This window comes from Procambarus clarkii, chromosome 27 (assembly GCF_040958095.1).
Source record: "Procambarus clarkii isolate CNS0578487 chromosome 27, FALCON_Pclarkii_2.0, whole genome shotgun sequence".
NCBI classification, from domain to species: domain Eukaryota; kingdom Metazoa; phylum Arthropoda; class Malacostraca; order Decapoda; family Cambaridae; genus Procambarus; species Procambarus clarkii.
This window is the reverse complement of record NC_091176.1, coordinates 10439112-10454147: the sequence shown is the minus strand read 5'-3', so window position 1 is coordinate 10454147 and position 15036 is coordinate 10439112. Positions and strand designations below refer to the sequence as shown.

General features: G+C 41.5%; 1 protein-coding gene across 5 annotated transcripts in view; it reads left to right on the top strand.

Moving 5' to 3' along the window:
* Positions 1 to 15036, top strand: part of fab1 (fab1 kinase) — an 84517-nt gene that overhangs the window by 23566 nt on the left and 45915 nt on the right. For all 5 annotated transcript variants that reach the window (XM_045749287.2, XM_045749288.2, XM_045749284.2 and 2 more), the window contains exons 14-19: positions 576 to 680; positions 4948 to 6178; positions 6606 to 6813; positions 10929 to 11175; positions 12005 to 12180; positions 14089 to 14203. In XM_045749287.2, coding sequence (XP_045605243.2) covers positions 576 to 680; positions 4948 to 6178; positions 6606 to 6813; positions 10929 to 11175; positions 12005 to 12180; positions 14089 to 14203 — 2082 coding nt within the window. The remainder of the gene's footprint in view (positions 1 to 575; positions 681 to 4947; positions 6179 to 6605; positions 6814 to 10928; positions 11176 to 12004; positions 12181 to 14088; positions 14204 to 15036) is intronic.

The following is a 15036-nucleotide window of genomic DNA, read 5'->3' as shown; positions in this document are numbered from 1 at the left end:
GACACTATAAAGCACCTAAATTATTGGGACCATCTCAAACCACTCAAAATGTACTCTTTGGAAAGGAGACTAGAGAGGTATTACATAATATACACACACAAATTACTGGAAGGCCAGGTCCCAAATTAGCAAAGTAAAATAACATATTGCAGCAAATGATACGATAGTAAAAACAGAATAGAGCCAGTGACAAGTATTGGTGCTATAGGCACAATCAGAGAAAACTGCATGAACATCGAGATCCTTGGGTCTTCAGTATTCTCCCAGCAAGCATTGCTGGTAGAAATACAGAAATGCATGAGGAACAAGGCAAAATATATATAGTATAGAATAGAACATACTGTTTACAAGTTTTGTTGATACTAGCTTGCTTATGAGATATATGGCAATATATAATTATTAATGTCCATCATAACAATGTAAATTAATTTATCATTACTGTACTCATAGTTTTATTGTTCTGTTGGAGGCTTTTATCTTTTGCAGAAACTTTTGGAAATGATTTTAATGATTAATATACAATGCATTTGATTCACTTTATAGATTTAAAATAATGATATTTTCTTTATTGACAGGAAGCAGACTATCTCAAGAATGTTGTAGCAAAGATTGTTTCCTACAAACCAGATATTATCTTGGTTGAGAAGAGTGTTGCGTTCCTGGCACGAGAATTCCTACAGGTATGATGATCTCATGTTTATAAATGAAAATGCAGTAGGCACTTGTCAATTTATGGGGCTTAATTGTTGTGCCTATTTGTTTTCCAGGAATTACATTTGTTAAGAATGCTTGGAAGAATATGTAGGCTCCTAGGAGTGACTAAGATGGAATATATACAGTGGGTCCTAACTGTAACAAACTGTGCTCTGATGAATTCCTGGATGGTCCAAACAGTTTGTGTTTAGTGTAGATTGTTCATTGGAACAAAGTTTGTTTCAGTGAGGATTGTTTGCCCAATTTTCCACCGAGTCTGGCCATCCAATCATGGGTGTTCGAGAAGCCATCTAGTTTAATTGTAAACTATCATATAGTTTCACAAATTAGGTACTCACCAGGGAAGGCTACAGGAGTAGAAAAATTCTCAAAATATAACAAATTAAATATGGTATGACATGCCACAAATACAGTAATCACATTGAAAAGTTATTTGAAAGGTTATTTTCAGCATTAATGTGGTCAGTGTTATTGATCATTCTGTGCATGGTATGACATATTTTACAAAGGATATTATCAAAGGAAATATAAAAGAAAATATACACAGAACAACCAAAAGTAAATCTAATAATTATTGCACCATGTGTTACTGATGATCGTCTGTGCCCAAAGGAATGTTAATGCGAAGTCCAAATGCAGTACTAGTACTGTGTTAATAAAATGTAAAACTAAAACAAAAATTTGAAAATACGAGCACTGATATAATGTAATGCCTCTTCTCTGTGAGTCCTTTAGTGACTGTTACTAGCATCCTGAACAGCTGCACCCAGTTTGAATCACACCCATAAAGTGTGGGGTATGGATATACTGTACAAGTATGTCTACCCATTCACAAAAAAAAATCCCAAAAATATTTTTTACTTCTATAGAATGATTAACTTGGATGCATAATAAAAGGAAAAATTTAAATAAAATAAATAATTACATCTCTACTGCTTTGGTGAGCTGTAGAAGTTGGTCAAGTGGTGCAACCAGTCGGATCTGTCAACACCAGACCTGAGTTTGCTGACATGGCAGCATGTGGTAGATGACTAGTATTGACCTTGAGTGTTTCTGTGATAATTTCTTCACTTTTTAATTTATTCACTATAGTATTTATGTTGAATACATATGTACTGTATCAATGAGAACATAAGAACTAAAGCCAACTGGCCCATAGAATGCAAATCCTCTTTATCTGCTCAAACTTGCTAATATATATTAATGCATCTCAACCTGGATGACCTGCTCCAGCTGTGCAACATCTGCATGACAAATATACCAATCTGACAAAAGGTCACAAAATCTGGCACCTAAAAAGTGGAAATGAAGGAGGGCCTTGGAAGCCACTGAAGGACCCACCAGAGAGCGGCATTTCATTACATTCAATGCTGGTTTTCTGGGAGGGCTTTGTCAGTGGCTCCCTGTTATTATCTAGCCACAGAGAACAAAAAAGAAAGGGAAAAACACCTGGTGTGGAGATGAACAGAAGTCTAAAACCCCCATGAGAACGAATCATGGACAGGAAACTGACTCAAAGCTACACAGACCTGGCACATGGCCTAAATTATGACCATGTTAGAATGCCAGAACCCCCATGCCCAGAATGCAGCCCAAGAAATATAAGCAATTGCAGTTGATAATTTTGCAAACCCTTGCACAACATGAAACAATACATGAAAGAAGTAAGGGAACCTGACTGAAGTGCTGTGTGGACAAGGGACTGTGTGGTAGAAGTAAGTCTTGTACCAACAGAGCCACCACTACACCATGCCCAGAAAGCAAAAAGAAGAAGAGGAGGAGTATGATCAAAAGTCACATCAGAAAAGGCTGGCATGACCCCACAATGGAACCAACTGATAAAACTTCATCAGGCAACCAAGACCCCTGTCACAAATGAAAATGAGAAAAAATGGGGAAAATGCAAAATAAAACAAAAAAAAATTGACATTGGGATTTTGTGTAATAGCGGCCTTTTTTTTCTGACAACTGCTGTGTCTTGGTTGCCTCTCTGCCATGGTGTTTCCTGTTGGGTTCTGTCCCTGTTGCTTAGGGCAGGCGTCTGTGGTTTCAGTCAAATCTTTCCGGAGGGAGGCTCCTGGTGGATTCCTGAAGTTATCTTGCTGAGATTTCCACATACTAAAGGGTCACATCAGTTGTGGAAGTTGTGTTTGGCCTACCAGGGACCAGAGCCAGAACCCGGTGTTCTCTCACAGAGGTGCGGGGAGTGGATGACAATCTACCACCCCACCAGAAGAAGCCTCCAGAAAGTTTGTGAACCTATACAGACAACTGGAGGTTTCACAAAAAATGAAGCCTCAAAAGCACCAAATAACTCTGCAAAGGGTTCAGATACGGAACAGGGGATTCACTCTAGCTAGAAATTCGTTGGTACCTATTACCATTTCCAAGCTGCCTGGTCCCCAACCCTGAATCACCTCAGCACATTAGTTCTGTTGGTGATGCTGTACTTACCAGTACAGCTTGTAATGTTAACAGTCTGTCAGATTTCAGGCAAAAGAAGGAGAACTATCAGGTGAAAGTGCCAAGGTATTACGACTGTATAGCACTTGGAAGGGATCAAGATAAGGATTAGAGATGGGATGGGGCGGGGTAAGGGTTAGAAGTAATAGTGCCCAACCACTTGGACGGTCAGGGATTGAATGCTGACCTGCGTGAAGCAAGACCATCAGTCTACCATCCAGCCCAAGTGGTTTGGCAAAGATTGCAGGTGAGCCCCTGTGCTTTAAGCTCAGTGCTGGCCATCCTTGGATTTTGTTGTTCTGTTGGGGGGCCATTTGCTTTGTTTTTTTGTTCCTTTCCTTAGTATAGGCTTGGCTTCACCTGCATGTCATGGTTTCTGTTATTGTTGGTCCAGTGTCTGAACCCAGGCATTTTTTTCTGTGGTTCCACCTCTTCCAGCAGGTAGATTCAGTTCAAACCACCTCACTGCTTTGAACTTCTCTACTCTATACATCTGGTATTTTTTTATGTACTGTATGTCTACAGTATTGCCATTTATATGGCAAGCACATTGCAAGTTGTTGGCATTCCAGCTGTGTCTTGCTACGTAGTAATAGCATGAAGTTTTGCTATTGGCACTCATTTTGCCACTATTGTACTTCTCTTCATTGTCTTTCCTCAGTCTCTGTCCAGTCTGTCCATTCCTGCCTTTCATAGTTGTTTTTTGATCACGATCTTATGCAAACACTGTCTCCTAATTATTTGCCTGGTGGTGGTAATCAGAAGAGCGGGGGTGCCATAGGCACAGAGAACATTGATTGAACACTGATAAACATCAGAGGTCCACAGTTGTTCAACATCCTCCCAGCAAGTATAAGAAATATTTCAGTAACAAATGTGAACATCTTTAAGAGAAAACTAGATAGTTTTCTTCAAGAAGTGCTAGAGCAACTGGGCTGTGGTGGATATGTGGGCCTACTCCAAGCAAGAGCCTGTTGGGCCAAGCTCTCACAAGTCAATCCTGGTCCCAGGCCAGGGTTGGAGAGTAAAAGAACTCCCAGAATCCCATCCAGCAGTACTAATGAGTTTCGAGTTAGTTTGAGTGAATCTTTGCAGAGTTGTTAGCAGTTTCAAGGCTTCATTTTCTGTGACCCTCCAGTTGTCTGTAAAACTGCACTGACTTACTGGAGTCTGTAATTATCTAAGCGTAATTATCTAAGTGTAAGTGTCTCAGCCTGGTTGATCAGACCATCAATCAGGAGGCCTGGTCAGAGACTGGCCGCAGGGACATTGATCCCCAAAATCAATGCAAGGTAACCACAAGGCTGCCTTGTGTTGGTAACCTCAACGTAGTTGCAGGATGAGAGCTACGCTTGTGGTATCCCGTCTTCCCAGCACTATTTGTCATATAATGCTTTGAAACTGCTGACAGTTTTTGTCTCTACCACCTAACTTATCTTGTCACAGAGGGTGGCAGATTGTCACTTGCCCCTTTGGTGAGGGGGGGCCAGGTTCTGGCTCTGGTTCCCGGTAGACCAAACAGAACTTCCGCAACTGATGTGCCCTTTTAGTATGAAGGAATCTCGGGAAGATGTTAAATTACACACTACACTCTTTTTTGCAAGAAATAATGTTATTCTTACCTTGCAATTTTGTAACTTATTTCAAAATTTTTAATTGCATATTTTATAATTTTGTAATGCTTTTATGATATATTGTTATAAATATATTCCTTTTCACATTATTGATTATAGTCTAGTATATTACTGTAATATTTCTATTATTCTGCAGGCTCATGGTATAACGCTAGTCATGAATGTCAAGCCATCCGTAATGGAGCGAGTAGCAAGATGTACTCAAGCAGAATTAGTATCTTCAATTGATGCTCAATTGACAAGACCTACATTAGGAATGTGTCACAATTTTTATGTGAGATGTTATTCTGTTTATGGAAAAAACAAGCTAAAAACTTTAATGTTCTTTGATGGTTGTGCCACTCACTTGGGATGTACTGTGATTCTGCGGGGTGCCTCGAATGCAGAACTTAAACGTGTGAAAAAAATTATGTATTTTATGATATATGCAGTGTATAACTGGAAACTGGAAAGATCATTTTTAATTGACGAGTTCATCTTAATACCTCCGCTTCCATCTGAAAGCTTTGACCTAGAAGACCAGGTATTTGAGGATGAACATGATCAGAATGTGAAATCTGGGGATGTTGGCTCTGAAGAAATCTCAGGGAAGAATTCTGATGAATGTGAAGATAAAAGTAAGAATGATCTTGAAGCCAGTAATGATTCTGCAATCTCAACACTGTGTCTGGAAAATAATATAAATCAGTTATTTAAAGAGTGTTTAGAAAAGGATTCTGTCTGCTCCTCAGTTGAAACTCCTGTATCAGTAGCTGGAACGTCAGACAAGGCAAAGTTGTCTCAAACAATCAGTGATTTCAGTGACCCATTACATTCGTATCTTAATTTAGGTGTTTCTCCACAAGATGGCCCTCTTGAGTCTTTGCATCACTCCTTCTCAGTAACCGAGTTGCCATTCTCTAATAGTTTCAGAAAAGCACTGGACGAGACTATATTCTCATGTTCTCCTTATTTGAAATACAGCATTCCGTACCTTGAATCGGAAGCTGGGAGAAACTGCTTGTTACGAAAATATTTCCAGAAAAGCCTATATTTTTCTGTTCAATTAGAAAAAGACAATTTTATGCGCCGCCCAAGATTTTCAGAAATGGATGCAAAGGAACTTAAGGATGAAAATCAGAATGTTGAAATTAGATTAGCACATGAATTCACCAAATTAAAACTAACAAAAGAAGCTTGTGATAAAAATTTCCGAGGAGTTTTAGCAGACTTCAGGGCAAGGGGCGGGCAGATGAGAAATATCTGCAGGTGTGAGGGATCTTTCACACAGCCAAAGGACCAGAGGCATATACTTAGTAATTTATCACAGGAAAAATCAGAATCTCATGGACAAGTTATTGTCGAGGGGCTTTCCATTGATGGTTCAGGTGAGTACAGTATTATAATCGAAAAAAGTATGTACTAAGTACATGGTGAGCCATTTTTTCAAGTTGATTGTATAGACTATATTACATCAAGTAAGAAATCAGTTTTATTAAATAACTCCTTTAGGATAAAATATTTTATTTTTATTTTTGTGTACCTTGTATCCATACTAATCTGCCCTCTCCTCAAGCATCATCATAGAGTTTAAATATTTTGTTATTTAAAACAATGTCATTTAGTTAAATAAGAGAAGTTTAAATATAAATTCATGCACTTAAGACAACAGTTGTTTTACTACCTGATGATAGCATCTCTCAGCATAGTGAGTCAATTGGATTAGATTAAGGTAAATCCCACTCGATCCTATGAAAGTAGAAATTTAATATGATAGATAAAGTGTAATTCTTTAGTTTTGTGCTAATTTTTCAGGGTCCACATCCAATATGGTTACCACCAACAACAATAATAACAACAAACAAAATATGAGTAACTTCTGGAATGGACAGAGTGGCCTGATGCTTACCTCTGATGGCCGAGTGGATGCCCTTCACCCTTTCAACCACCAGCGATTATCTCTTCTTTTCTCCAGCTATTCCCAGTCATCTGAGTCACCCCCTGCTTTCTGTGTTAATCCTTGGTAAGTCATAATTTTTGGATTTGGAAACTGAAGAATGATAGATGTACAAATTATATAGGTTTCATTCTAAATTGTGCATTTTTGTAAAAAAAAAAAAAAATTAAGCAGTGAAGTTGGGTCTCTGATTTTTAGTTAAGTGGTGTACCATTATTTGATACAGTGTTGTCCTGTAATGGGCTGTACTGCGTATTTTGTTCCTATTTCTGTGGGGAGCCCCGTCCGCTGCCTGGAGCTCTCGAGCCAATATCCAATCTTTAGACCAGGGCAATAGTCAATGGAGTTCTGCCTATTGGGGACCATTAGTCAGAACATGGTCCCCCTTTGGAAAGGTACAGGGAACAGTGGCCCTGGAAAAACCCCCCTGTGGTTGGGAGTTTTACCTTATGTCACTGACCGGGTTTGGGTTCCTGGTAAACTGGCAGAAGTACCATCTGGTTCTGTTCCAGGTTCGGACTTGGCTGAGTCTTGTTTGGAACTCTTGAACTGCTTCCATGTCTCTCCCTCCGGTGGCGTTGCTACTACTTCGGTCCTGCCTTCAGCTGTTTTTGTGGGGTTCCCGGGTCACTCAGCGGTTACTCAAGCAGTTGTGCAGGAGTCTGAACTTTTTCATGCTGGTTTACCCGCTGGGTCAGGTTTGGCTTCGGCGTCTGTTCTGGTTCCTTCGGGGGCGCCCCTTCCACCTCTATTGCGATCGCTGGGTTTGTCCTCCAGGGTCTTGTGCCCATTGTTGCCTTGTGACATGCCTTGCTATTTCGACCTTCTCTGCATCTTTACACATCTGGAATGTCTTGAGATAGATGTGTTAACATTATTATGGGCCACAGGTGGCCGAGTTATTGGTACCCCACCTGTGTTTGTCTTCCAGGCATTAGCTTCCAGCCAAAATGCAGTAGCTTAAAACTCGCTTCATCTCTTTCTGTCCCTGTTGTCTTTCTTCAGCCTCAGTTTCTGTGGTAGTGCTTTCTCTTTCGTGGTTGTTTCTTAATCGGCTCTAATACTGTTACCTCTTTTTATTTGGCCTTTAAATGCTTTACTTACATTTAACTCCGATTCTCCTGCAGATGCATTCCACAAGTTGTCTCGGGTATTTTTTCACCTCTTGCCTGCTCGTGCTACTTCTTGCCCTGAGCCATCTTGGTATCTGAACAGGGACCTCACTTTTCTCTCCCCCTCAGTTCATGTCTGCCCCTTTGCACTGGTATACCATTTTTAAGGTGTTGTTTTTGTTGGCTTTTTCCTCCAGTTGTTGGGTTGATGAGCTTCGTGCTCTTCTCTAGAGGTGGGAATTCTGCTCTTTTGGCCCTAGTGGGAGTTTTCTTCATTTGTAGCTGTCTCCTTTTCTGGTGAGGAACAAGTCAGTGGGCTTCCAGAGGAACCCTTGGTTATTCATGCGTGGTTGATTTGGCCCAGGGTGCATCATTTGTTGTGCGAGATCGCAGCGGTTCGTGACCACCTGTTTGCCACCGGCTCGTGGCGGTGTTTTTTTAATATGTCTTGGGCAGATATTTGGGCTCGGGGGGTTTTGGCAGTGTAAGTATTATAGCAGCCAGGTACAGTATTTAGCCAACGTTCCTGGTCCTCATCGGTCCTGTGTTGCACCTGGGTTTTGTTTCCCAGCTGTTGGTGTCTACGTTGAGCTAGTCCCTGCCACCTCTCCTGCAAGACCCTCCATTTTTTCTGTCTAGTTATTTAGGTACAGAGAGCCACTATGGGGCTTCCCCAGTAATCCAGCACTGAATGTAATAAAGACCTCTTTCTAGTAGAGACACGGTGGCTCCCTGTCTCCTTCCCTCACTTCCAGGTTCATTTTTTGTTGGGGTGTTTTCTTTGCTAAAGGACTGAGGGGCAAGCTAACAGGACCGAGATCTGGGCCACAAGTTGGCACCTTTTGGTACTAAAGAGTTCTATCTAGTTTTGACTGAACTATTTTGAGGGATTGAATCATTTAGGGAACTGTTTGGCAGCTCCGAAGCCTTGAGTCTGGTGAGCCTAGCAGTTGTCTAGAAGGTTTCACTGACTGGATCTTTTTTCAGTGAAATGGCAGAATATCCTTTGCTCTCTGTTCCACTGTGAGGAGGCCAGTTTCTGGCTCTGGTCTCCAGTAGACCAAACAGAACTCATGTGATGGGTAAGATTTGTAGCATAGTGATTTGATTGAGATAGCTGCAGTGAGCTACTACACAATAAAGTAGCCGTCACAACTGCAAGAAAAATGACAGGTTGGATAACAAGACCCTTTCACACTAGAGATGCTATACCGATGATGATACTTTTCAAGACGCTAGTGCTCTCTAGAGTGGAGTACTGCGGCACTGTACCAGCCACTTAGGGCCAGTAACCGGGTTCTTGATGTTGTAACCTCTTTTATAGTATCTGACCCCAAGTTGGTAGTATTCTTTCAAGAACTGGCTGTATATTGCAATAAATAATAAGGGGAGATGAACAATACACAGTTCCCTTTAATAGTATATTCACCATCACAATTAAATAAATATATAAATAGATTATTTCTACACTTATACACAGTAGTGCCACTTTCACGCAGGACACAAGCGTTTGCAGTGTTCACCAACTCCAGTGTTTCCTCCGTCCAGTACCTTGTCCAAGAGTACTGACAAACACTAGCGAATTCATCTTTTCGTGGGCCAGTCCACCGACACAGTATCACGAGGTGCCTACACCCCATTTACGCTCTCCAGCTACTCACTGGCAGAGGACTTCAGCAACACACTGACAGGGGTCTCAAGCAACCATATACAGGGGTAATGAACACCCTGGCAGAAGCCTCTAGCAGCTTGCTAGCAGCACTTCATAATAGGCACCTCACTGTTGTCTGCAACTCTTCCAAGCCAATCCCGGGTACGTCGATCTATACCAACACTGCGTATATTAGCAGCTAACACACTGCTCAGATCGACGGCGGCTTACTTTGTCTTCTTGCAAGACCAGGCTACGAGTTCGTGGACTGCCCAAGGTAAACTACCTTCCTCAGTACAATCTGCTCTGCACGTTACCTCTGTGGACATAAAACGTCTTCAATTAGATGGACACGACACTGGGAAAACCATGAAGTAACGCTTATCTACTGGGGAGTTGACATTATGCTTGTAGCACAACGTAGATGGCGCTGATCATGCCACGCCACCCACCAAAGGTCATCCACGCCGTCCTTTCTTGATAACTAGGGCAGGAAACCAGAGCCATTTGTTGCTGTCATGCCACCACCAATAGATGGCATTGTCCACGTAGCGTCCAATATCAGGGGACCTGAGGTGCCGACCCATAGATGACGCCGAAATTGCCACTCCATACTCCACTGAAGGAGGTGATACCGTAATATGCACAATGATAGCCCCTGTCAAAGCTGGAGAAATTGCTGACCTGTATCCTTTACCAGCTAGAATCCACTCGGTAAAACATCTAAACTACTGGGACCGACTAAAGAGCCTAAATCTGTATTCTTTTGAGCGCAGGCGGGAGAGATACATAATAATTTATACGTGGAAAATATTAGAGGAGCTGGTCCCAAACCTGCACACAAAAATATCATCACATGAGACCAGGAGGCATGGCAGGATGTGCAGAATACCCCTGTTGAAAAGCAGAGGTGCAACAGGTACTCTGAGAGAGAACTCTATCAACATCAGAGGCCCGAGACTGTTCAACACGCTTCCACTACGCATAAGGGGCATAACTGGCCAACCCCTCACAGTGTTCAAGAGAGAACTGGATAAGCACCTCCAAAGGATACCTGATCAGCCAGGCTGTGATTCATATGTCAGACTGTGAGCAGCCGCGTCAAACAGCCTGGTTGACCATTCCAGCAACGAGGAGGCCTGGTCGATGACCGAGCCGCAGGGACACTAAGCCCCTTAAGCACTTTAAGGTAACTTCAAGGTAGCCACCAGGGCTCTACCAGACAAAAGCCCTGTTGGGCAAGCGCTTGTTGGGCCATAATAGGTTGACAGCTCCATGGCAGCAAGCTTCAGGGAGCCACCAAGTGACCCACCAGAAAGAGGTGTTTCATTACATTCAATGGTGTAATTTATTTTCATGATTGGTAATAAATGGTGCGTAAAGTACATAAAATACTGAAAATATTCCTATATTTTCAGGGTTTTGACGATGGATTTTTATGGAAGGAATGATATTCCTCTTGGGGCCTTCCTGGAACGCTATTGTTTTTGCCCCACATATCAGTGCCCATCTAGTCAGTGTTCTGTAGCAGTGATTGATCATATTCGAAAGTTTGTTCATGACACTGGTTGTGTGGATGTTCTGCTGAGACGTCTTGATACCGTCCTAGATGACTCCAACTCAGGATCAATACTAATGTGGAGCTGGTGCAAAATATGTCGTCAGGTAAGAAAAGGTGGTTTGTAATGTTACATAACACAAACATAACTTTCCCACAACTTCAAACAAGTGGAACATATACACTGTGCATGTAAATGCTATTATCTAAGTTTAATTACTTGAGTACAGTATAGTTACTGGATGAGAGCTGCTCTCGGTGTCCCATCCTCCCAGCAATCTTTGTTATTTAACACTTTGAAACTACTGGTGGTTTTTGCATCCACTGCCTTTCCCACTTGTTTCAACCATCTACAGGTCTGTTTACAAATGAAAATTTCTTATTTTGTAAACCTTTGTTTTCTTAGCTTCAGTTTGACTTCTTGTTCTTGAAGTTGCAGGCATCAATAAAATTCCTCCTTGTCTATTTTGTAAATTCCTGTTAATATTTTGTATGTAGTGATCATATTGTTTAATACCTCCAGCTTTTCCTCACAGCTCATGTTCATAGCCTCATGTTCATAGCCTAAATGGCCTAGGGGCCATTTAGTAGCACATCTTTGTACTGGATAGTATGCCATCACCTGACGATGAATATAAAGAGCATTGTGAGAGAAACCTACATTATTCGTGCAAAAGTCAGAATCGCATTTAAATACATGGATGGAGAAATATTAAAGAAACTGTTAATGCAATTTGTGGGATCAAAATTGGAATATGCAACAGGTGTGTGGTGGCCATATCTCAAGAAGCACATAAACTAGAAAAGGGTGTTAGGAAAAAAACAAATGATATTTTATTACATTCAGTGCTAGTTTTTCTATGAAAATGTCTGCATATGATTGTACCTATTACAATATTTTGGAATGTTTTCAGATATAAAATCTTTTCTCTTCAGGTTACTCCTGTGGTGCCCATGTCATTAGAAACATGGTCACTGTCCTTTGCCAAATATCTGGAGCTGCGATTCTATGGTGGCAGTTTTACAAGGCGTGGAATACCTGGCTGCCCTCATTCTCTTCACCATGATCACTTTCAGTATTTTGGATTTAAAAATCAAGTAGCAGTTTTTAAGTAAGTTTGGGAACATTGCTTTGATTAGTTTACATTAATTACTTGTCCATCACTTGTTTCTCTCGATTAGGAAAGAGAATTAAGCATTGCTGAAGTTGCTGATGTTATTCTGTTTATGCATGCCTATTGCTTTCAGACTGGTATTATCCTTCTTTCATCCCAGATCCTTCTCTTTCTGCCACCATCTTATACTATAATCCCCTTCTAGTCTCGTTTTCTCTCTCCCTTTGAAGTTTATCACCCATACTAAGTTCATAGCATAGGGTTGCACTTGAAACTAGTTGTAGAGAGTTCAAACCACTCTATACAGGTAGAACACAATGTTCTATCTGTATACATCCATATGGACCAAATTTCATTATTCCTGTTTACCTTCACTCAGCCTCAGGTAATCAGGAATAATCTCGACAGGCTTGCTTTGATTCTGTTGTTTACATTGTCTTAGATAATAGTCAACGGTATAAGAAAGTGCCACAATTATTCATGGGCACTGGTTAAAGTAATTAATAAAGATAGCTTAGCTATTTTCTGGGACTCTTAAGTTAGCTTGCTGTAGCCATAATTTGTTTTTCCCTAGAACATCTATAAAATCAACCATCTTTAATGTCCATTATTGCCAAATTCAATAACTTGGAAATCAACTACTACACTAACACTTTGGCGTACCCCGCGCGCCACCCCTCAACTGTGCGATATGGGACCCAGAGTGTCACGGGAGCGCACGTAAATTCTGAAAAGTGTATACTCTCTTCAACTTTGTCACCTTAATTCTCGTCCTACGAGATTAAATTTGGTATCATTGTGTTCGCAATAGAATTCTCTACAGCACTAAATGCATATAAACTCCAAAAGCCCGGCTAATTACCCCCAGCAAACAGAGAAAGTGCGAACGAGTTACCCAGGAGCGCGCAAACGCGATAAAATGTTTTCACTATTTTCACTCTGGTCACCTCAATTTTCGTCCTAGGTCTTTCATTTTGGTCTCAATGGGTTCACAATAGAATTCTCTAGAGGAACATTTGCATATAAAATAAAAAACTTGGTCACGCTCCAACCGCCGACGAGTTGAAGACGGGCCACGCGTTAGCCGCAAGTGAGCGCTCAGACGCCTTCCAGCTACACTCCCAATTCCCGCCCTTTTCAAGCCTTTCTTTCGCAATTTTCTTCCTGGAAGGGCCTTGTTCATGATCACTATCCATCGTGGAGTAAGCGTAGATAGTTTCTAAAGCCGCAGTAAGAAATATAGCCACGGAAAATAGCCGAAATGTTCACACGTTTGAGATGCGAGGGGAGGCGACATTGGTCACAACAGTGGAGTGAAAACAATGGGCCCACGGTGTGTGCCAAGCCGCCTGAGGGCCACGAGGCTCAACAAAGGAAATGGGAAGACATCGGCGCGCATTTTAAAACCAGTCCCAACAAAATCGGATAAAAACCTGATTTTTGACGATTATTTAAAGTGGATGACGCAATGCTGCGTCATCCCCGGCATTACCGACAGTAAACGGATGACGCAATGCTGCGTCATGCCCGGGCGAAAGTGCTAAGTTCATGAATACACAATGTAGTCACCTGCTTAGTTCAGTTTACCCTCATTGAAATGCAACACTACAGTATAGGATTTCACGTTTGCTGTCTCTTGGGTATATGTATTTATTATTTCTGAGTGATTCTATTTGGTAGTGGGTTGATCTTTGATCCCCATGTGCTTTCCCCTGTCTCTTTGAGAGGGGACAGATATATGTTAGGGCTCCCAGGACTGGGAGCCCAAAGTTTTGTGGAGGTCCTGTGGAGTCAATTCTGTAAGACCCCTGGGAGCTACCGAGGTGCAACACAGACAGTGGTTGTCCATTCACAGGGGTGCTCTATTATGTTGTTGTGGGGAAATAGTTTCCTCTCTTTTTGCAGATACATTGGCATTACATTACGAGAAATTGCTCTGCCACCATCCGAGATGAATCTGTGCATCCCTCCCATTACTCAATCATCTGTTGTGGAGCTCATCAAAGGTGTTGCTATACAGGTAAGAAAATAATGTACCAGTTGTATGAAGTAAAATAATGAAGATATGTCAAACTTAAGAATGTGTGCTTGTCCATGCATTACTACTTATAGAGTAATACTAATGATATCATTACCCTGTTCAGAATATTGTATTTTAGAAAGTTACACAATGGTCACTATTTTAGATAAAGTATTTATTTTACTACTGTTAAAAATTTAATAAAATATATTTAGAGAATACTTGACTCAAACCTATACCATGAAAATATGAGGTGCACACTTTAATGAATGTCCCATGTATAAGCATCGGTAAATACAGCATTTATTATTCAATTACTGTACTGTATATTGATATATATCTCTCAGAAATAAAAGGAAGCTGGCTTCGTTGATAGTGTCAAACCTGCGGGCTTTGTCTCGGTGGCAGTATAAAGACGCTGGCAGAACCGCTTCAGCTTGCTTTCGGTATAGATGTTACTTCTGTGTCGTTTCGCAAGCTGTCTCATGCTTTGTTTCACCTCGAGCCTGCTCATGCACCGCCTGAGCCGTCCTGATCTTTGGACAGAGTGCTCTCCTATCTCTCTTATCATCGATTTGTTGTGGCCCCCTTCGGTTCAGGATTGCTTTTTGAAGGCTCTCTTTTTTTTTTTTTTTTCCCTGTTCGCATTGGTCTCTGGAGGTCGGGTTGGGGAGCTTCATGCTCTCCTCCGGCGCAGGGTTTCTGCTCTTTTGGTCGTGGAGATAGGTTTGTTCGTCTGCAGCAGTGTCCTTCTTTTCTGGCGAAGAATGAGACTGCTGCTTTTTGGAGGGGTACTTGGGTTGTTAATGCTTGGTTGGTCAGGCCGAGGGTGC